Genomic DNA, 22,197 nt, shown 5'->3' with positions numbered 1-22,197 from the left:
GTGGGTTTGTGCCCTCTTGCAAAATATCAATTCCTTATTTAAGTACCTCTCAACTGCCTCCTGAACAATTATAATTGCCTGCCCATCGTTACTGGGCAGGTGACCATCCTCCCCAAGAAGCTGCCTCCGGAAAGATTGCATGGAGGTGGCTATAGATCTAGCAACCTGCATGTCACGCTGCAGCATGAATTTGCTGGCCTGCTCATCCCTTAGCCTGCCTCCACCACCTTCTGAAAATCCAACCCAAGGTTTTCTGGAAGGACAGGTAAAGGAGATATTATTGTGGTGATAGATTTATTTTTGGTAACCATATCATTTTGCTCCTTACATTTGGTAATAAACAGGATGGCTGACCTGTTAAGTCGGTATAAGATTGATAATTTGAAACTTTCTTCTCAAGTTTTGTATAGGTAATAGGATTCCACTGAACTTACATTTTACATAGCGAAGCATGGAATGTAAAGAGATTAACTATTTACAGACAGCAGCTACTTTGGCTGCCCTAAACATATGGAGTTGTGTCGCAAGGCTTGGGCTTTAATCTGCACTGATGGAGAGTTGGCTAACCGAAGTTGTTTTTTATCTGGCGATGTCACTTCCAGATTTACTTTGTTCTTGTCGTCTGGGTTATCAGCAAAGACACTCACTAAGGAATGTTCCCAGTTTGTTGCAGACTACAATGGCCAGGACCATTTTTTGCAGCGGATTGGAAAAGACGGACTGAACAATACAGACAAAGAGTCTACAGTAAACAACATTCTTCAGACTATTCGAAGCTGTAACAGAAGCCTGGAGTGCGAGGAAGGCGAAGAAGGTACCAGTGATAGTTGCACTTCACGGAAGAACTCATTCAAAGACAGAAGCAAATATCAGTAAGTACTGGAACAGTTTCCCAATGACATAATTTTATCCATTGCAATGGATAAAGTGGAGAAAATTCACTGAGACAACTATATCAAACAATTCCCTTACATAACAGACAACATTTTGATGTAATGCATCATGCTACTTATAGTACTGGTGTCTCATTTGTTCACTAGATTTTCATTGGCTGTTCGACCTCACAAAGTTCTGCAAAGATTATCTGGCTGAGCCATGGCACCTTTCCACCATTCTCTCCCTCTGCCATCAGTCCTGGCAGCTTTATTGCCATGCCCTTTGGTATTCTCCCTGCTCATGTAGCCTTATACAGCTAGGACAAATCTTCCTGAGTTAGGGTTGGGGAACTTGGTCTTTGGTTTGGGCTTAGGGAAATGTTACTGGTTAGGGTCAATGCTATTTATAAAGTTATGGTAAATTGATTTCAGGGGGCAACTTCATTTCATTGAAGTCATGTATTTGTTTTGAGGGGGGGGGGTCTCTATCTTTTACTACTTCCATAAATTTTTTGCCACCTAGGAAGTTGTAACCATCTTTTATTTTTGCCATCCTGATTATTTGGGTAACCAGAAATAATATCACCTCTACATTGGTCTTGTTCCATTTCAGTGGCTGCTGCAGCCCTTTGCTTTGCTGTGGTACAGCAAGAAACATCAAGCCCTCCCTAATTTCCACTGAGTGACCTTCCAGTGGTCGGCAGCATGATTATTTGATTAAGTAAACTCTGGAAGTTTTTCAAATAGGCTATCCAATGTGTGGGGGACTGTATCTGTCGTTCAACCTCTTTCTGTGCTAGTGCAAGGCAATGGGAAAGTTAGTAGCACATTGTATGTTTCAGCTTAAGTTAACCTTTTAATGCCTAAACCAGCACACCGTATCACAGTTTGTTTTGTCGATCAATTGACAAAGACATTTAAGTCACTCACTAAGTCAGAAGTTAGTTTGGCCCAACAATATGATCACATTATTGAAGGCCATCTTTCATGTTTGTCAGGGCAGATGAATGGGACCTGTTTTAACTGAATGGTACCTTTTTTTATTCGTTCGGGGGTGTGGGCATTGCTGACTATGTTAGCATTTATTTCCCATCCCTAATTGCCCTTGAGAAGGTGGTGGTGGTGAGCTGCTTTCTTGAATCGCTGCAGTCCTTGCGGTGTTGCTACACCAACAGTGCTGTTAGGAAGGGAGTTCCAGGATTTTGACCTTTGTCAGTGCAGCACACTCTCAGTAATGCACTGAAGTGTCAGCCTAGATTTTGTGCACAAGGGTCTGGTGTGGGACTTGAACCCACAACCTTCAGAGATGACAGCTATTTAATCTTGCACTGGGGCAACTATGTTAGACATGTACAAACCCCTTAGTTTGAGCCAACAATATTCCCCAGATCACCAATGTTACAACTTTTTTTTTATATATATTTACACACAGTTGGATTTTCCCAACTGGCATTATTATCATGCTAGCAGTAACCTGCTTAAAATGAAAGGATTACTTAAGGTTTAGAATAACATAGTTACCACTGGTGTTAGAATAACTGGGTCACTGCAAGTATTAAACTAATGTAAATCCAAGCTTGCCGGCATCCTTCCTTTTTTAAAAATTGGACATTTTGGTCATTTTTTGGGGAGAAGAGGGGTTAATGGGTGAATAAATTTTAGCTTTGGATTATTGAACCCAAAATGCCTCAAGTTTTGACACATCATTGAAGGTCATCCATTCCAACAAAGTCTTGCACAAGATGGTTGAGTCAAGTTTGTATATAACTGGGGCATTTTTAACTTCTCAAATCCCAAGCTAATATCCTGGCTCTGCAAGATATTTGTATTGGGTTTCCTGAGAGAAATAACAGCATTTCTCTTCAGTGCGTAGATACAGAACTGCAATTGTGACTCAGTGGGTAGCATTTGTGCCTGTGAATCAGAAGGTGTGGGTTCAAATGCCACTGCTGAGCCTGGAGTCCATAACTTAGGCCAAAAGGAGTGCAGTGGACAAAATGTTAAACCGAAGCCCTGACTGCCTTCTCGGGTGTACATAAAAGATCCTGTGGCACTGTTTTGAAGTAGAGTTCTCCTCAGTGGCCTGGCCAATATTTATCCCTCAACCAACATTAAAAGCTGATGATCTGATCATTACCTCGTTGCTGTTTGTCGCAAATTGGCTGCTGTGTTTCCTACATTACAACAGTAACTGCACCTCAAAAGTGCTTCATTGGCTGCAAACCACTTTGGGATGTCCCAAGGTCATGAAAGGCACTGTATAAATTCAAGTCTGTGTTCCTTTACAGGGGAAGGGAGAAGATTTAAAAATATCAGACTGTCACCAGGGATTTATTCAATAAGACAGAAATTAATTTGGCCCAACAATATGATCACAAATAAATGCTTTGAAAGTGAAGGCATTAGACTGCAACTATCAACCTATTCTATACAAGCATTATTTCATGTCACACAATACTTTTGGCCAAATGATTGGGAATCATGTGCAACTGAACATAAATTGAATCCAGGCATCCAACAATGAGACCAATGCAAAGCATACTTGTCCAAATGTTTGAAAGGTTTTCTTTAATTCTGAAACTTTTTGGTCTATTTGGGTTATTTGGCATTTAACAGCCCTTCACCTTGTACTTATGTTCCTTCATTGGCTATCTAACCAACTCTTCTTTCATCATGATCAGAGTCATTTTCTCTTTCTATACCTTATCTTCTCCCATACTTTTATTTCTGAAGCACAACAACTAGAGTGAAGAAAACTTCAGAATCAAATCGAGTTTTGTAAGTTGAACTTCTGCCTTTCTGCATCATCTGCAAACAAAAAAACAAACTAACAGATTGTGTGAAGTAATCTTTTCAGGCTTGATTAATCGTCTGCCATGACATTGGAATTTGTGGTGTTTCGTTATCCAGGGCTTGCTGGAATCAAACTGGATCCCTGATTTTAACCACCTGCGCCCAATGAGAATGGGGCAGTCGGGGGTTTAAAATAGCAGCGGACTATTTATCTCCCTATTCACATCGCACTCCTGACTGCCATCATTTTAATTCCTGGATTTCAGGTGGCAGGAAGCTGTCACTGAGGTTCCTTGGGAATGTTCCCCAAAACTATGGTAATTTGTGATGGGGGAGCATAATGCTTTCTGGTCAGGGGAAGGGGAAAATCCAGGGCCAGGAAAGCCCAGGGTTTTGTTTCGTCCCTCCACTGACCATGATGCCCCCCACAAGACTCTCTCATCGCCACTCACTTCAGTGCTGGGAACCATTCCCGGGAGATCCAGCAGCAACATCCTGCATCCTGCCTTCCGAAATTCTGCTCCCGCTTGCTGCCAAGCTAGTGATTGTCACCAGGTTCGAGCAGGAGCCTCACCTACAACATTGAAGTGAAGCCCGGGAGTTAAAATCTTTCCAGCTCACACATGGCACCCAGGACACGAGCTCCCTGGCTTCCCCGACCCCTGTTGCATATTGCACATCACACTCGCGCCCCTAGTTAAAACCAAGGCATTCGTGATGGGATTTCAACTACATTCATTTTTGTGGCTTCTTTCTACTTTAGTTTTAGATATTCTGTTGGATCAAGAATTACTACAAAATACAAGTTAGAGACACAGTAGAGACAGAATTCCTAAATAGAAGACAGGCCAGGTTTGAAGTTAGGTAGGACCAAAACTAGCAGTGGTAAAAAATTACTGAATGTACTAGCAATAATGATGCTTTAACATGCTTCAAGCAGATGGCAAATCAGTGTAAATGTTGATCCAGGTGCGGAGTGCCCAATTGTCATTAGAAATGGCTGAATACCAGCAGAGAGCATTCTGATTGACCCATAAAGCAAGATATACACTGGGGCCTGCAGTGTTGGACAAGGTCATACCATTTTATGGGATAATCTTCACAAAGTTCTCCTGGCCTCCTGTTGGTAGCAGATGGGCAGAAACCATGAGAGATGACAGAAAGGGCTATTTAGGTCATTTTACCAGATGTTCTGCCAATCGTCTGCCAGAGAACCCGAATAGAAATTCCAGGCATACATCTTTGGTGATGGTAACTTTAGGGCACTAGTACAGTTACTAATTAAAAGAAAAGTAATGTTCAAAAGTATACCAGATCTGGACCCCTAAAAGAAGGCCCACAATCACTATTCCAGAGGCTGGTACCCTTCATTCTCCTGAACATTTTGACTACTGATCCCATCACTGGCAACTCTAAGGCTGGGAATGCAGGAACCCTGGTGTTGAAAGTTCCCACCTCCAGTCCACACCTCTTACACAAATATCCTTGTTTGAGGTGGGAGGAAGCTGAGCAGGAACTTCCAATGTTAGGCTTGGACCTAGCATGTCCAGGTCCTGGTCCAATTTCAGACCCTACTGGTGCATTTCTGTCAGAGCTATAACAGGAGTGTGCAGGAAAGACCAATGATTTTTGAACTATGTGTGTAAAACCTGGTCCAAAATTGAAACTTGAATTAAATGTTGTTTCATATCATTGTTTTTAGATTAAGAACTTCCAGTTTCAGTATATTGTCAGGTGGATTCAACAGCCTTAAGGTTCTGCTCAATCCTGAAGGTGACATTTAATACAAAGGTGCTGGTTGCTGTAGGTCATTTTGAGAGGATAGTGACATTCAATGTGGCTTTCTGTCATCTTTCACACTTTTGAGACAATAACTCCTTAAGTAACAAAACAAGCAGACTGGTCTTAAGTTAAAACTTAGCACTGCTTCAGAATACTATTGCATTTTTATATTGCATCCATATATAAACTAACTATGAAACTAGAAGTGCTTTTTAATCAATAATAACCCTATTTGGCCTCTGTTCCCTATAAAAAAACAACTTTCTGTGCTGTGCGTTTGCATCCTGTAAGCAAGGAATGGAGTGGTGCTCATACTGAAAGTCTGCAGCTCTTTGGCCCACTCCCAGCCGCAGGAGCTGGTGAGAGCCTTGATCAAAGGTAGCAAAGGGAACAAAAGGAAAAAAGATCAGTGTGCAGCTCTTAGTTCTCTTCTCCTTAATTGTGCAGGTTCATTGTTGGAGATCTGTCAGACTCAGAAAGCGATTCCATTGAACAGTCCAATGAGTGGGATCAGAGTGGGGCGGAGGACCAACAAAAGGCATTCTGTCATGAGACGGAACTTATTCCTTGGTATGTGCTGTCGATCAGAGCTGATGTCCATCAGTTTCTTCTACAAGGGGCCACTGTCATACATTATGACCAGGAGGCTCACCTTTCGGCACGCTGTTTTCTCAAACTGCAACCTGACAACTGTACTCTAACCTGGTCAAAACCACCTACAGCCAGCCCAGCCAATGCCAAGGTAAAAAGTATGGTATTGGGTAATAGCATGGACCTTTGTAACAGCAAATTTCAGCTGTACGGGCACATAGCACTAAATGGACTTGTGGAAGGTTTCTTGGACATGTCTGCGGTGAAAGCTGTCTATATGGGACATACAGGAATTGATCTGAATACTGTATGCATTCAAAACAAGCTGTGTCATATGACTCTGGAAGACAATTGCGTGACGCTACTATATGGGGTCCATACAACTGATAACCGATTGTTGCACTTTGTGGCTCCTAAGTACACTGCTAAGATGGTACATGATGGATTGCAGGAGCTAATGTCGGCTGTGAGAAAAATGAAGAGGTTTCCTGACCAGAGACTGCAGTGGTTGAGGAAGCAGTACGTCAGCTTATATCAGGTACATGGACAACAATCGCGTGTGTCTATTCTTTCTAAACAATGTCAAAGTAGACTTAGAAAGTATTGTTGGTGACTGCAGTGGACAAACGCTTAGCATATTCATATAATGCTGGCTTTCGTCTAAAATAAAAACAGAAAGTGCTGGAAATACTCAGCAGGTCTGGCAGCATCTGTGGAGAGAGAAGCAGAGTTAACATTTCGGGTCTGTGACTTTTTGCATTCAGACATGAAAATTCCTAGACCTTAACGTTAGGAGTCCAAAATATCTGCCTTTACTGAAAAGTTTTCACATTTATTTATTGTGATGTCCTAGCATCAAATGTGCAAAAAGAAGTAAAAGGAAATTCTAATCACCAAACAAAAATGTTAAGCTTAAATGTATTCATGTTCAATCTTTCACTGAGGCAGAGATTGGTGTTACAGACTATTCATGTTGATAGATATTAGAAGGTAAAGAAGTTCTTTGGAACGGTGTAACATCTGACTCTTCATAATTTCCTTTACCTTCCTTTAATTTGACCTTCAGAAGCCTTTGTATTATGACGTGAAGAGACAAAGTACTGATTTAAAAAAAGTGGATTTCACCATATATAATGGTAATTCTGACACTCAGTATTGGGCTTTCAACCGATTACAAATTAACGTCAGTGGGTAAAAAGATTACAGATGTGAATGAGTAATTAACTAAGAGGAGAGAATAAAGGAGTAGACAGCTGGGTTAAAATAAGGGGAGCTATTGAGTGGGGTGGCTGAGAGACCTATTTTGGTACTTCTCCTGTTTTTGATATATGTAAATGCCCATGACTGATAATAAGTAGTTAAATTCACAGATGACCAAAAAAAAGGGAAGACCAATGAACTTAGAGGAAGTAGCCAAGATATTACAAAGACAGTGCAACGAACTTTTCATCAGGGTTCATCAAAAGTAAATTATGTTGACTACAGTCAAAGGCAAGATACTACATATTGGAAGCAAAATAGAAGCCACATGTGCTCAATGGCTGGGTCAGAAGTTGCCAAGGGGGAAGTTGAAGGAGATTTAGGCGTGAAATCAGTTCAGTTCAAATCCTCATTAACTATAAAATAAAAGCAAAATACTGTGGATGCTGGAAATCTGAAATAAAGACAGTAAGTGCTGGAAATCGACAGCAGCTCTGGCAGCATCTGTGGAGAGAGAAACAGAGTCAACAGGTTCTGATGAAAGGTCACAGACCTGAAACATTAACTCTGTTTCTCTCTCCACGGATGCTGTCAGACCTGTGTATTCTAGCACTTTCTGTTTTTATTCCTCATAACTGAGGTGTTCTGGTCAGGCCACACTTGGAGTACCAGATACTATGCTATAACAATATCCAGGTCCTAGAGGTAGTGCAGGGGAGAGAAATGAATTTATTGACGTTAGAGGAATGAGCTATGAATAATGGCTTGGTAAGAAAAGGCTCTTCAAACAAAAAATCTCATAGTGGACTTACCAGAGTTATTTCAAGATATAATGGGATTGAAATGATTTATGTATATTGCACATTTTTGTTTGCAGTTGGTGTAATTAGGGACGAGAGTTTACTGTTGAGAGGAGAGGGTTTTCTCTTTTAAAGAAAAGTATGTATGCGCACCAACGTGAGAGTTGTTGGTGCTGGGAAGTGGAACTCTCCTTATTTTGGGCATCTAGTGTTAGCATCCCGATGCAGACTAAAGCCTGCTCTACTCTGTCTTAGCAGGGTGCTTAGTGTAATCTCACAAGAGTAGCCTTTACAGCATCAGTGTGATACTTTGTCCATTTCTTGAACCTCTGGTCTCTGAGAATCTCAATTCATGGCAGTCCTGTGCTGTAGTAGGTCCACGTCCACAGAAACAAGGTTGAGACTACACAGAGTAGCTAGGCCAATTGCTTTAGAAAGATGGTCTTTAAAATGTCAATATTTCACATGGGAAATTATAGACCAAGCAATCAGAGGAGACTTTTATCCCAACAGTCTGGGTCGAATTTGAACCCAGGTCCCAGATGTGAAAGGTTAGTTTCTTATACACTTCCCCTGACAGGAGTTTCTATGATCCTTCTTCCATAGTCTCAGCTGGTCAACTCCAGCATTTGATGTGTTTACAATAGCGACTGAATATTACAATTACATTACCTCTTCTGCGGATGAGCCCAATAAGATGGGTGCTGTAATCTTCAAAGACTTGAGTAAATATCATAAGTAATCAAAGCCCAGCTGCACACACTATTGAAATAAGCTATGTGTGGGTTTTCTTTTTCCAGATCCAGTCATCATTTTAATTTTAAGCTCCCTTTCAAAATAAGACTGGAGTCTCTTTTTAATATATTTTAAGAGGGATATAATTATATCAGACTTTATAGTGAAAGGATAGCAGTGTTATGATGGCTATGGTAATCTAAATGTTTAGTCTTCTAATCTAATCTAAACACAGCAATTACTTTTATGACAATTTTTCTGCAAATTCAAGCATTACAAATTCTACTCCATGTCACGTAGGCGTGGTATCATGTGCAATTCACTTAAAGATCTATAAGATATGAGGAGAGATAAAATTAGTTTTCATTGCTAAACTTGGGTTTATAGAAAAAACTACACAGATAAATCTACTAAATGATATTGGAGCTAAGCTGTTTTAAAAGTTGCTCTCCATTTATTTGACTTAATATGGAATTGTACTTGAAATCAATAAAAATGTCACACTCACTCTTTCTGCCACTGGGTAAAGAAGACTTAATCAGGAAAGTTAACTTTAACTCTGTGTGAGAGTTGAAGCAATGAGGTGGAATTGAAAACAAAGCTTTAACTTTCTTAGTTACTTGTGGTTTGCCTTTACCTGTCGGAACTACTAAGTAGATGAACAACATGAACATTGAAGATTAAGGGACAGCTGGATAAGTACATGAGGGGAAAAAGGAATAGAAGGATATGGTGATTAAGTGAGAGGAAGTAAAGTGGGAGGAGACTCATGTGGACCCTGCATGCCAGCATAGACCTGTTGGGCCAAATGTCCTGTTTCTGTGCTGTAAATTCTATATAATTGTTCCGTATAGGAAGAAGGCAAGTTTGAAGGACCAACACTGGCTCAGGTTATTGAGCTGTTTGGAGGCAGACGATGGATCACGAGAAACACAACCACAGCAACTTTGAACAGAAACACTGAAAAATCGAGCCTGCAGCGCAACAACACACTGGGAATGAGCACAGCCAAAAAGATAAAGAAATCGCTGATCAGGGTAAGAGACAGCACTGCCCGAAGTCAGCGCTCAATGTGTTTCTGGTCAGGGACAGATCTACTAAACTGAAAATTTTATATTTTGCTCCGTGCAGGGAGAGAGTGGGGACATTACTGATGAGGAAACCTGCACACGTAAGATCCGAAGCTGCAAAGAATCTCGAAGCAGGAGTGGTTCTGATCCTGCAGACTTTGATGAACAAGAAGAATCAGGTAACAAATTTCTACCATTAATATCTAGAGGGCTTATGGACCAGATCAAGCCCAGAATATTTTTTAAAAAATCAGTGAGAAAGTTGAAGTTAATATTTTAAGAAACTCTGTAAAACAAAAAGAGCTGTGCCTGTGATTGGAAGATAGCAAATGTTAACATGTTATTCAGCCAAGGTGTGGCTGTGGTTGGCTGGTTATGGCTTGCTTTGCCAGGGTGGTGGGGGGTGGCGGCTGGAGTGGTGGTGGGGGCTGCTGTGGTTGGCTAGTTGGGTATGGCAGCGTGCCTCTGATTGGCTGGTTATAGCAGAAGGCTGTGGTTGGCTGGCTTTGGCAAGGTTTCTGTGCTTAGCTGGTTGGCTACTCGAGGTCTCTATTTCCCATTTTGCTGCATTCTGTGCATCAGCTGCTACTCTCTGTGTACCTTTCGCCTCAGAGTTTGTAAGTTCAAAGATCAAGTGCTGTTCTCCTAAACCTGGACGTTTTAAATTTAAAAAATACTGCTGTTACACTTTATAATGGGCAGGGATCAATAGTGTATATTAACATATTAAACAGACAGAGATCAATGATGCACATTAACATATTAAAAGGGGGAGGGTTCAATGTTGTGTATAGCATATTAAATATGGGAGGGATCAGTGTTGTGTATTAACATTAAACAAGGAAGGGATCAATGTTGCAGGTGAACACATCAAACAGAAGAAATTGCTTGAGCTGGAGTGGATACTACTAATTATCGCAGCTGTCAAGTAGTCACTGTCTGTTACTTGGTACACCTGCTTATTTAATGCATTGTGCCACCCTGAAATACAGGAAGAAACTTGTCTCACTGAACTTTGGCTACAGATTTGCCATTGCTTTGCTGTGTATGGATGTATGTCTGTGTACTGGGAGACTTGAGTGGGAGGGGGAGAGTTCTCCACAACATGGAACCCACCACCATAGAACAGGCAGACAGGACCAATGGGAACTCAGAGCAACAGGCTACAGGCTCTTACTATTATATGCATTCAAGTCTAATTAGAAATTAATTACCTGTGCACAGTGCAAATTGCTGCTGTACTTTACTCTGATCCTTTAATCCAATTTCTGTCTCGTAAAGCTCAGACCTGATTTTACTCTGTTGCAACCAAATCTAGTTCCTCAGTCTCATTTCCATCAGATCGTGTGCAATGCTCTGGTCCCACATCTGCTGATCTAGTTCCTAACTTATAGTTTAAACTCTGCGCAGTGTGCTCAGCTATTTTCCTTGTCTGCTGGGTATAGTGTTATAAGGAGGGAAAGATGGATGTGGAATTAGTTCCTAAAAATAGGAGTTAAAACTATTCTGATCAGGCCCTTTAAAAAGCAGTACAAATAGCTGGGTAACTACAGGGTTGGCAGTTAAGAATGATCTGTGGAACACAATGGTTCCTGTGCTGCTGCACAGTGAGTAATAGGGTTTAGTGTAGAATTGCAATGTTGGATTGCAATGTTATATTGATAGTCTTGGATTCAAAGTTCTTCTATTTTCCACTTTTAATAACGTCATTTATTGTTGTTGCTTCAGAGAATGAAGAAATGTGATCAGGTTCCCCACAACCTCTTCTATTTTGTAATGTTTAACATTAAAACCTGAAGAACGCATATGAAGTGAGCTACAAACCAATGAATTAAATGTTACCTATCTAATCTATTCGACACGTTTATCCTTTCAATTCCTTTTTAGATTTGAGCATCACAATGGGTTCTCCTGGCTCCTGTACACTCCCTACCAGGGCCCGTTCCCTCACCACCCCATGCTCCACCACATTAGGCCCTCCAACATCAACTCCGGTGAGGCCTGCCTCCTCTCCAGTCCTGTCAACTGTCAGCAAGGCCAAACCTGGGTAAGAGAAAAATAAATAATCTCTGATATTCTCACACATTTTCATGACTATTGATACAACACTTATTGTAATAAGAAAGATTAAAGGGTTCATGTGAAAAAACAACTTTAAAAACTGCGGAGAAAACCAAAGCAATTGTGTTGCGAAGCTGTTATTTACTTGCTAGCAATTCATTATTCACCATATAAGTGATACCAGGGATGAAAAGCTGGCATTATGAGGAGAGGCTTGAGATACTAGAACTACATACATGGGGGCATCCAAGGCTAAGAGAAGATTTACACTGAGATTTTGAAAATTATAAAAGGTTTTGATAGGGTAAATAAGAAAGACTATCCTGAAAGGTCAATAGTGTAAGTTACAAAGAGCAACAAGAAGTTGGGAGAAATTTCTTTATGCTGAGAATTATTGAAGCATGGCATTCTTTGCCACAGGGAATTGACATTTCAAGCATGATTATGATACAGGGCTACAGTGGGAGGACCTTATCAAGACATGATGAACAAAATAGCTGCCTTCTGTTCTGTAATCTGCTATAGTTAAATGATTATAGTGTCTGCCAGTAGATAAGGGACCCCATAAATTACATATTTGCCACAATCAAAACTCAAGATCAACTGTGTTTAATTTTGTAAAGTTCAACAATGCTTCAATATATTTGAGAAATGGTATCTCCTTGCCATGTGGTAGCTTAGTTATTAATATGTCCAATGTAGTTATGAGGGGTATATCACAGGTCATCATGATTATCTTCATTAAGCTAGTAACCTCTTCAAAATAGTTGAATCACTATAGTGGAACTTTGATTAGCTGCCATAATGCAGGGAACCTCCCCATATGATAAGGGGAACTAGTGGATAAGTAAAGTTCCACAGGAGCAAGGATCTATCTGATTTTGGGCTTTCTATGTATTGAATTCCTTTTCAAATCTTACATTGGCTCCAGAATAACCCAACAGAAGATTTGGGAAAAAAAAGAAAAATACTGCAGGTGCTGTAAAACTTTTTAAAAACAGAAAATCTAGAAATATTCAGCAGGTCAGGCAACGTTTGTGCAGAGAGAAAGAGAGTTAACAATTCAGGTCAATGATCATTCATGAGGAAAAAGTTGGAAATGGAACCGGTTTACAGCAAGAACAACTTATTTGTCGTTTAGTCTCTCCCGGCTTCCATCCTATCACAGACCTGTTGTTCTTTTCTTCCCTTCCCCTTTGCCCTGCCTCTTCATATTGCAGCACTGCCTTGAGAGAAAAGCAGGCCTCTTGCACTGTCCTTCAAATGGCACGCTGACAGCGACAAGTGATAGTTGCTGTCTCTCTGTAGGCACAGTCAATAGAGTGAATACAGAGACAAGGTTGACTTCGGTAAATCATCAGAGTAAATACACAGAAAATGCACATGTACTGCAGTGACAAAGTATCAGAAGATACCATGATCTCTGCTTTTCAATGGTTCTATATTTTTGGAATGAATGAGGAATGTTATTGATTTCTTGTCTGGTTCCACATTACCAGCTAGCTCCAGGATCTTGGCTGGCAGGGTGCACTGACCACCAGGTATTGTAATGGTTTTTAATTTCATTAATGCTTCCCCATTATACCAGCCATCGCACGTAGTGGGAAAATCCCGTTCACACAAACCCGCCCGCTATATGCAGTGGGGAGTATATCACAATAGGATAATAATGAACAGGTCTGTAAGACGGGTCATTCAAATCTTGAATTTTAACAAATGACCTTGCTGAACCAAAATTTTAATAATTAACACTTCATCAAATTTCATTCACATAGATGAAGTCTTAAGTGTTATCAGTTGCAGGTAAGAGAAGAAGAAGAAGAAGAACTTTACAGTAGTGAATTCTTTCAGGTCCAACGAAACATATGGCATTTCAACAGTAAACTGAAAGTATATTTTACACTACCAATATGTTTTAGGCAGACATGCTGCATAGAGTCCAAGATGATAGGAATTTTATTCAGAGACGATCCCTATCCACTTCCTGTTGTTCCGACTGTTTTATATTTGTTATCTAAGACTGTTTTATCTGGATCTGTTGTAGCACAAGAGGGAGTAACAGCTGGCACGGACGGGTGAAAGGAGGGCTGAAAGGATTCCAGGACTTCATGGTCTCTGACAGTAACATGAGCTTTGTGGAGTTTGTTGAACTTTTTAAATCATTCAGGTAAATGTGATCACACTGTACTGCCATGACTAAAATATTCCCACCATTTTCATTTTGGTCACAAGGTAATTAATGCCAGTAAACAGATGCTGAAACTGGGTTTAAAACCCAACTGTTTGAAAAATGTTCTTATCTGAGTGGATTGTTAATTCATGTTTATTGCGTGTGCATGTAAAACAAGACATTCACTTTTTTTGTTTGTGGAATTAGTGTACGAAGTCGGAAGGATTTGAAGGATCTCTTTGACATTTACTCTGTATCGTGTAACCGTTCTGGCTCAGAATCCACCCCACTGTACACCAATCTGACGATAGATGACAAGATCAGTGGGTTGCAGCCTGATTTAGGTCAGTGATCACCAGGGTTGTTACTTTGATTGTTTACTTCAGGGTTGTCCAACCTTTTTGCTTGGGGGGGGCACATTACAATTTTTGTCTTACATAGGGGGCCGTGAAACAATTTCGGAAAGATAAAGGCATTAAAAATTTATCTTACTATTCATCAAAACAACAACAAATGTGCATTTTTGTGAAGAAGCTTTAAATGAGAAGATTAATTTATTGACTTACTTTCTCGTCATTATGTTGGACACTGATTTAGTGAGATACCTGGCATTTTTTTGCTTGCACACATAGTCAATGTTTGCCTGCACACTTGCTGTATTCCAAATAGATGTCCATCTGTCAGGAGTGATCTTGATCTTTCTCTCTCTCTCTGTCCCACCGTCTTAATCTCTCTGTGCCCCTCTCTCTGTCTCTCTCTCCCTCTCTGATCCCCCCTCTCTCTTTCCCTCACTCTGTCCCCCTCCTCTCTCTCTGTCCCCCTGCACCCTCTGACAGTTGCAGAGAGCGGGAATGCTCAGCAGATGTTTGGTCAGTTTTTATAAAAAGGAATCGCAAGTGTTAGTTTCACAGCTGACAGGTGCTGAGAGCGGGAACTGGTGTTTTCCAGTGGGCTTTTTAAAAATAATCGGAACTCGCCGGGAAACCCTGAACCTGTCCGAAGTTGGGAAACCGCTGTTTCCGATGTTAGCACCCGTCACCTGTGAAACTGACACTTGTGATTTCTTTTTAAAAAGCCAGTCTGATAGAAGAAGCCAATGGGAAATTTCCCATCTCTGAAATACGTCCTCTGGCCAGATGGAAACTTTTGGCGGGGTGGATCCTGGCCTGCGAGCCGTATGTTGGACAACCCTGGTTTACTTGGTGCATTTCTGCACCATATTGGAATTTTTAATGTTAAAAGGGGGCACAACATTCATGAAAGAAGTGTTCAGAATATAGTCTTTTTGTTTAAGAAGGCAGTAAAAAATGAGTTAAGTTCCACATCAGTGCCTCATCTGCATCTGACATTGTTGTTACAAAAATGATGCGGGCCTCTTCCAGCTATTTCCCTTATAAAAGTTAATATACGGTTTGCCAAATGCTTTATCTTCAAAGAGATTATTTGTACACTAGGTCCCGGCTATAATATTGTCATTGAGAATCACAAAAAAAAAGGTTTGACTGTTCAGCAGACAGGGCTTCTGGGAGAATGACCTGACTATAATATCCCTTTCTAACTAATAAATTAAGATCCCTTCTTGGCACAGTGGGTAAGTGCAGCACACGGTGCAATAGTGACCCACAAGGAACTGAAATCTTAGCCCTGATTTGTGGTAGATTAGCTGATCTCACCAGGGGCAGCAGTTGGTATCAGCATCTCTGCACTTGGGAGAGAGAGTTCTATTCCCTGTCCTTTCCCCTTGACCTTTTACTTCTTCCTTTTTCAAATAATTCATCTTTTTGAAAGCTGTGTGGATTCTGCTTCCGCCATTGTTTCTGATGGGGTATTTCATGTCCCAGCAATCCTCTTCAGAAAGTGTTCTTCTAACATAATCCTTTATTATTAAGCAGGAATGATACATACACAGAGCAAGGGGAGCAGAAGGGATAAATACACAGGGAGGAGCAGCAGGAACAAAACAAACACAATGACAAAGAGAGAAATACAGAGAAAAAAGGAGCAGGAGAGTCAAATACACAGACAGAAAGAGGCATGGACACACAGCAGACTGGATAATTAGCACAGAAAAAAATAAATATTAAACTTCCAAATGATTTAAGAGTAGAAGTTGCCATTAGTAATGTTACAGAAGCGCTTAGCCCACTTGTACCAACTTTGTCTCTGTGGTATTTAAAGAGATTTTCATCTATTTATTTTAAAAAGATAAACATTTCTGTTAACAGAGCAGAAAGAGGAATTCAGTATGAGTAGGTTAAGTGTTCATGTAATAACATTACTGCCAGTAATTATTCTGTACTTATTTTAAACCCATTTCATTTTCTACTGTGATCTGTATCTTTCTCAGTCACATTGGAATAATACATATTAAAAGAATATTGATAAAGTCTATTAGGCTAAATTTATTTGCACCTTGAAGAAGAAAGGGGACAAAACTTTTAACAAGAATTGATTCTAATTAGTGTTTGGATCCTTAATTAAAAACAGTTTATATTATATTTTCAGTTGTTGACATTGAAATATAACACTTGAAATTATTAATAATACAGAATAATAAACTTTATTCTTGTTTGTCTAGACCTATTGACAAGAAACGTGTCTGACCTTGGTCTATTTATAAAGAGTCGACAGCAAATATCAGATAATCAGAGACAGATTTCCGATTACATCGCTGCTACCAGCATAGTGACCAATCGAGTGGAAATTGCTTCCCTGGGAGAGAGTGGGATGGGAATTCAGCAACTGAATGACTTCCTGGTCAACTGTCAAGGGGAGAACCACACTTATGATGAAATCCTAAGCATTATTCAGGTTTGAGAGATTTGTTGTTCTAAAGCAAGCAATTACGAAAGCAAATGGCATGATAACCATTGTTACAAAAAGATTGCCGTATGAGAGTAAGGAAGTCTTACTGCAATTATAGGGGGCCTTGGTGAGACTGCATCTGGAGCACTGTGTACAGTTTTTGTCTCATTATCTAAGAGAGGATATACTTGCCTTCGAGGGGTGCAATGGAGGTTCACTAGATTTATTCCTGGAATGAGAGGATTGTCCTGTGAGGAGAGATTGAATAGACCAGGCCTTTATTTCCTAGAGTTTAAAAGAATGAAAGGAAATCGCTGAAACATTTAAAATTCTTAAGGGTATGTTTTCCCTAGTTGGGGAGTCTAGAACTAGGGATCACAGTCGTCATTTAGGACTGAGATGAGGAGAAACATCTTGACTCACAGGGTTGTAAATCTTTGGAATTCTCTATTCGAGAGAGATTGATAGATTTTTGGGTACTATGGAAATTAAGGGATATGGGGACAGATCAAGGAAGTGGAGATGAGGTAGAAGATCAGCCATGATCTTACTGAATAACAAAGCAGGCTCGAAGGGCCGAATGGCCGACTGCTATTCCTGTTTCTTATGTTCTTAAAGATATCTCAGCACAGTATGTAAAACAGGAATATACATCTGAATTGGATATTTGCCATATTTTGACTAGTGTCGGACTAAACTACATGGGTTTAATGTGTGCAAACAAGCTCCAACGACTGTAAGTGCACTGATTACTACACTGACTATTGTTATCCTCCTGTCAAGTTTTAAGTTACTCTGCATTAGACTCCTGATGAATGATGTGTACCTGTTTATGTACTTTTCCCCATTAAGAGATTGAATGGTTACAGACTGGTGAATGGAAATCTTTTTCACATTGCACTCATTGGCAGTGCTAGATGCTTGAAATATAATGCAACTCTCCAGAATTACCCTCACCATATAGTCAAGGTGATGCAGAAGAGCATCTGCTGTTGCACCAATGGATCCTCTCCGTTTTCCATCCAGCCGATCATTACGCTGATCATATTGAAAGATTAACACTAATTGTGCTGAACCTGAAGGCAGTTTTGTTCTGTAGATTTATGCTGTCAGGCAGCTGCATGAAAATTGCTGACTTATTTCACATGGGACACATGACAGCAGACAAAGAGACAGAGAAGATACTTTCATCCTGTCAGCCTGACCCAGATCCCACAAGAAAGAGGATGTTGTGCTAACCTAGGGTTGTCCAAACTATAACCTGTGGCCTATTTGAAGTGCTGAGCCCTGGCAATCAGGCATTTGAAGCCCAACCAGCTTAATCCTGTTTTACACATTTTTCTTATTCACTGGTTTGTCCTGTTTGGAATTTAATGAGACTGAAGATTTGGAAAGAGCTGCTTCTGACGCTGTTGTCAGCTGAATCCTAAATCAGAGCACAAGAGCTATTAGTATCATTATATGTGACTTATGAGAGCTAACAAGAACATTTGTATGAGGCCCTCAAGTCTCCATAGTAGACACCAACAAAAACCTTGGACAGCCCAGCAATACTCAGTGCCCATGATAGTCAGTTGTTTGAAATGATGAATTTTATGTATATTTATGCAGAAACTGCCATATATAAACTTGATGTAACTCTTTGTATCAAATAAACAGTGCTTTATGATTCATTGAAAAAATAATATATTCATTCCCTCCCAGAAATTTGAGCCATCAGTCAACATGCGCCAACAGGGATTGATGTCATTTGAAGGCTTTGCAAGGTATTGCATGGTTTTGTTAAACTGCTATTTGAGAAAAGACCATCAAGCCCCCTCACACTTTGCCCCGTCCTTTGGTTGATTCCAGCCATGTGCACTAACCAGTGTCTTATTGGTGTTTACCAATTATCTTCTCACTGCAGTCATTTTCTCATCTTGCAGGCTTGACTTTTTATCCACTATCTATAAATGGATGGAATCTCGAGCCGTAGTCAACGTGTGCTCCAAAATTACCACACCCACTACCACAAAACACCTTCCCTTTCAGATTCCAGGATGTCACCACTGCCCCACACTGTGACAGGCAGCATTTTGGCATGGGGCATTGCCAACTAATAATTCATGTGTAGGATTTTCCCAATGTTCATGGCTCTTTCTTTAGGACAGAGAATGATTCATGAAGTAGAAGGGGGCTGGATGGAATGTAATGGAGAAAGAGAACCAAGGGGAATAGCATTGCCTATACGTATTTTATAACATTAGTAATAGCTGAAAACAACTTTATTGTATTTGTATAGAAGGTACTGTGTAATTTTTATATACTGGGTTTTCTATTTATATGTATCTTTTATAAAATACTATGTTCAGGTTTCTAATGGACAAGGAGAATGTTGCTTCAAAGAATGATGAATCCCAAGTTATTGTTGAAGATTTACAGTATCCACTTTCATATTATTACATTGAATCCTCTCATAACACTTACCTCACTGGGCATCAACTTAAAGGAGAATCCTCAGTGGAACTTTATAGCCAGGTATCAGATTTTTAATAAAAGCAAAGTACTGCTGTTGCTGGAAATCTGAAATTAAAACAGAAATTGCTGAAAATACTCAGTATCTGTGGAAAGAGAAACAGAGTTAATGGGCTGCATTTTAAGAATCCGCCACTGAAATAGGCGATGGGCATAAAAAAATGTGGCCTGGACCCATGGGGACCACGTCACCGAGCCGCTGCGATTTCAAATGCAGCGGCTCATTAGCTTGACCGTGGCGCCTGCTCCCTCCAATCACGAGGAGAGGGCGGGCGAGCCGTCACCGGCAATGGCCTCTGACGCCAATGTGCAGGTGCCGGCGTCATTTTTAAAGGGTTTGCAGCCCGAAATGAGCATAATAAATTTCTAGAGGGCCAGTTACTTTAAGGTGTAAAATATGAATGGACAAGTCTTCCCATGCATTCTCCCCCCCCACCCCTCCCAATGGCATATCACAACATTCCTGCCCTTTCCTCCCCCGGAATACCTATATTGAAAATGTGATCTATCCCCCCACCCCCCGCCCAAAGTTCAGCACGTTTGACCTTTACCCCTTCCCATCACCCCCCGATCAATCCAAAGCCGTGTAACCTCACTTCCCCCCTCCTGCACAGAGAAAAAAAGCCTCCTCCCCCCTCCTCACAGGTGTCACGCCACATTTCCCCGAATGGGGATTGGAAGGCGCGGAATTGCTGCCAACCAGAATAAAGATTGCAACGTGCTGGAAGAACCGCTGCGGCCTGCATGGTTAGTAGGCATTAACGTATTTTAATGCGGGTCCCGTCACTGAGTGGCGGGGCGGCCACCCCGAGGCTTCGCCACCACCGCCGCCGAGATCAGTATGGGGCCTGCCGGCATTGGGGTTGGCCTCCTCCATACCGATCTTCATTGCCCCCCCCCCCCCCACCACTGTTCCCAGTGCGGAGGGGCTTTAAAATCTAGCCCAATGTTTCAGGTTTCAGTTTTGGTGAAAAGTCACAGACCTGAAATGTTTCTTGCTCCACAGATGCTGCCAGACCTGCTGAGTATTTCCAGCATTTTCTGTTTTTATATCAGATTTTTAATACCTGTCTCTCCTCCTCTTGTGTAACCATATCTGTTTCCCACTTGGTTTTTAAATTGTTCTGTCTCTTTTTTGCCTTTCTTTGTTTGTGTCTCTCTGTCTGGCTGTCTATCTCTTGTCCTTTCTCTCTATCTCTCTCCCTTGATTTTTCCAGTTAATTGGTATCTATTTCCCATTTTCAGGTGCTGTTGCAGGGATGCCGAAGTGTAGAGCTAGACTGCTGGGATGGAGATGATGGTATGCCAATCATATATCATGGACACACTCTCACCACAAAGATCCCATTTAAGGTGCGGTTCGATTTGGTTTTATTTGAAATACATTGGCTTGTGTGTTATAAATGAATATATGTCAATAATTACCAGCATCATGGCTGTTCAAATTTTGGATTTTCCCTCGCAGGATGTCATCGAATCAATCAATCGCAGTGCCTTTGTAAACTCTGAGATGCCAGTGATTTTATCAATAGAGAATCACTGCTCACTGCCTCAGCAGCGGAAGATGGCAGAAATCGTTAAGGTAAGTATTACATTCTCCAGCCCGTGTACTGGGGCAGGTGACCTAGAGAGACTGCTGGCTGAGCTCTATCCTGCATTCACAGAAGTTATCTGTTTCTTTAGAATGTATTTGGAGACAAGCTGGTGACAAAATTTTTGTTTGAGAGCGACTTTGCGGATAATCCAATGCTCCCATCAGTATGGCAACTCAAAGGAAAAATCCTGCTCAAAAACAAGAAACTGAAGGCCCATCAGACTCCAGTGGATATACTTAAACAAAGGGTAAGCTTTGTTTAAGCTTTTCAGGTGGATTGTAATGATTTATATCACCTGCTAGTCTCGAGATATCATCATGTTGGTGTATTTTATACCTGTTGATATCATATATTATGAAAGTCCAGATGAAAGCATGAAGCATACTCACCCTACAGGGGACTGAACTAGGAATTGGTGGGGTAGAGATTTGCCTCGAGCAGTATTACAAAGTGAACTTAACTTCAATGGAACTGAATATCAACGGGGCAGATAACATATGTTCGGTGCCAAACTATCCAGGATGAATTTCTACCCTACTGTGTCTGAAGGTTTTCCCCTTCCTGCACTAGGATATATTGAATCACTTGGGCACAACATGTAGAGGAAAATTAGACTGGAGTGATTGCACACCAGTAAGCGAGCCCATCTGATTTTCCAACCATTCATTGAAATGGACAAAAGATCAGGAATGCAAAGCTTCCCTCACTGACTTTCATCCATGCTCCATATCCGGGAAGTCCAGTGCAATCTGGCAAAACAACAGGAAAACCTGCCTCACTATTTCCCTGCTGAAAATTCCAGTTCAAACAGCTGATCTCCTGAGCTGGAACTGAAGTAAATTCTCAGAGTGGCAAGGAGATTGTTTATTCACCTGGTGCTCTTGGTACTTTTGAACAGAAATAGGATGGCTGACTTGAACTTTTCAATGCAGCTTAATGGGTTTGGGCCCATAATACAAAACTCATCCTAATTTAATAGTAAATCTCTGAGAGAAGGCCTTGTGAGGGAAGTCAAAAATCTCACACTGGTGCAGTTGGGAGTGCCTCCCTGAAGGTAAGTTGATCGACAAAGGGAAAGATACTTTTACTCTGCAGATGGTTTAGATCTGACTTGGAAGTGGTTGATGCAGATACTCAATAACCAAATTGGAAAAGGTGTTCCACGCCCCAGTGCTCACATCTTGTTAAGCACCAACACACACCCTA

At 40.9% G+C, this 22,197-nt stretch overlaps 1 protein-coding gene across 3 annotated transcripts in view; it reads left to right on the top strand.

Annotated features, from left to right (window-relative positions):
- LOC137380572 (1-phosphatidylinositol 4,5-bisphosphate phosphodiesterase epsilon-1-like) overlaps nucleotides 1–22,197 on the top strand; it is a 462,747-nt gene that overhangs the window by 366,295 nt on the left and 74,255 nt on the right. For all 3 annotated transcript variants that reach the window (XM_068052603.1, XM_068052604.1, XM_068052605.1), the window contains exons 7-19: nucleotides 664–872; nucleotides 5,898–6,579; nucleotides 9,631–9,813; nucleotides 9,908–10,025; nucleotides 11,734–11,893; nucleotides 13,952–14,074; nucleotides 14,285–14,421; nucleotides 16,656–16,888; nucleotides 18,587–18,648; nucleotides 19,234–19,399; nucleotides 20,642–20,749; nucleotides 20,862–20,978; nucleotides 21,080–21,238. In XM_068052603.1, the coding sequence (XP_067908704.1) occupies nucleotides 664–872; nucleotides 5,898–6,579; nucleotides 9,631–9,813; nucleotides 9,908–10,025; nucleotides 11,734–11,893; nucleotides 13,952–14,074; nucleotides 14,285–14,421; nucleotides 16,656–16,888; nucleotides 18,587–18,648; nucleotides 19,234–19,399; nucleotides 20,642–20,749; nucleotides 20,862–20,978; nucleotides 21,080–21,238 (2,457 nt within the window). The remainder of the gene's footprint in view (nucleotides 1–663; nucleotides 873–5,897; nucleotides 6,580–9,630; nucleotides 9,814–9,907; nucleotides 10,026–11,733; nucleotides 11,894–13,951; nucleotides 14,075–14,284; nucleotides 14,422–16,655; nucleotides 16,889–18,586; nucleotides 18,649–19,233; nucleotides 19,400–20,641; nucleotides 20,750–20,861; nucleotides 20,979–21,079; nucleotides 21,239–22,197) is intronic.

The sequence above is a fragment of the Heterodontus francisci genome, chromosome 20 (genome assembly GCF_036365525.1).
Source record: "Heterodontus francisci isolate sHetFra1 chromosome 20, sHetFra1.hap1, whole genome shotgun sequence".
In the NCBI taxonomy this organism is placed as follows: Eukaryota; Metazoa; Chordata; class Chondrichthyes; order Heterodontiformes; family Heterodontidae; genus Heterodontus; species Heterodontus francisci.
The sequence above is the reverse complement of the archived record's forward strand: the minus strand, read 5'-3'. Positions and strand labels throughout refer to the sequence as shown.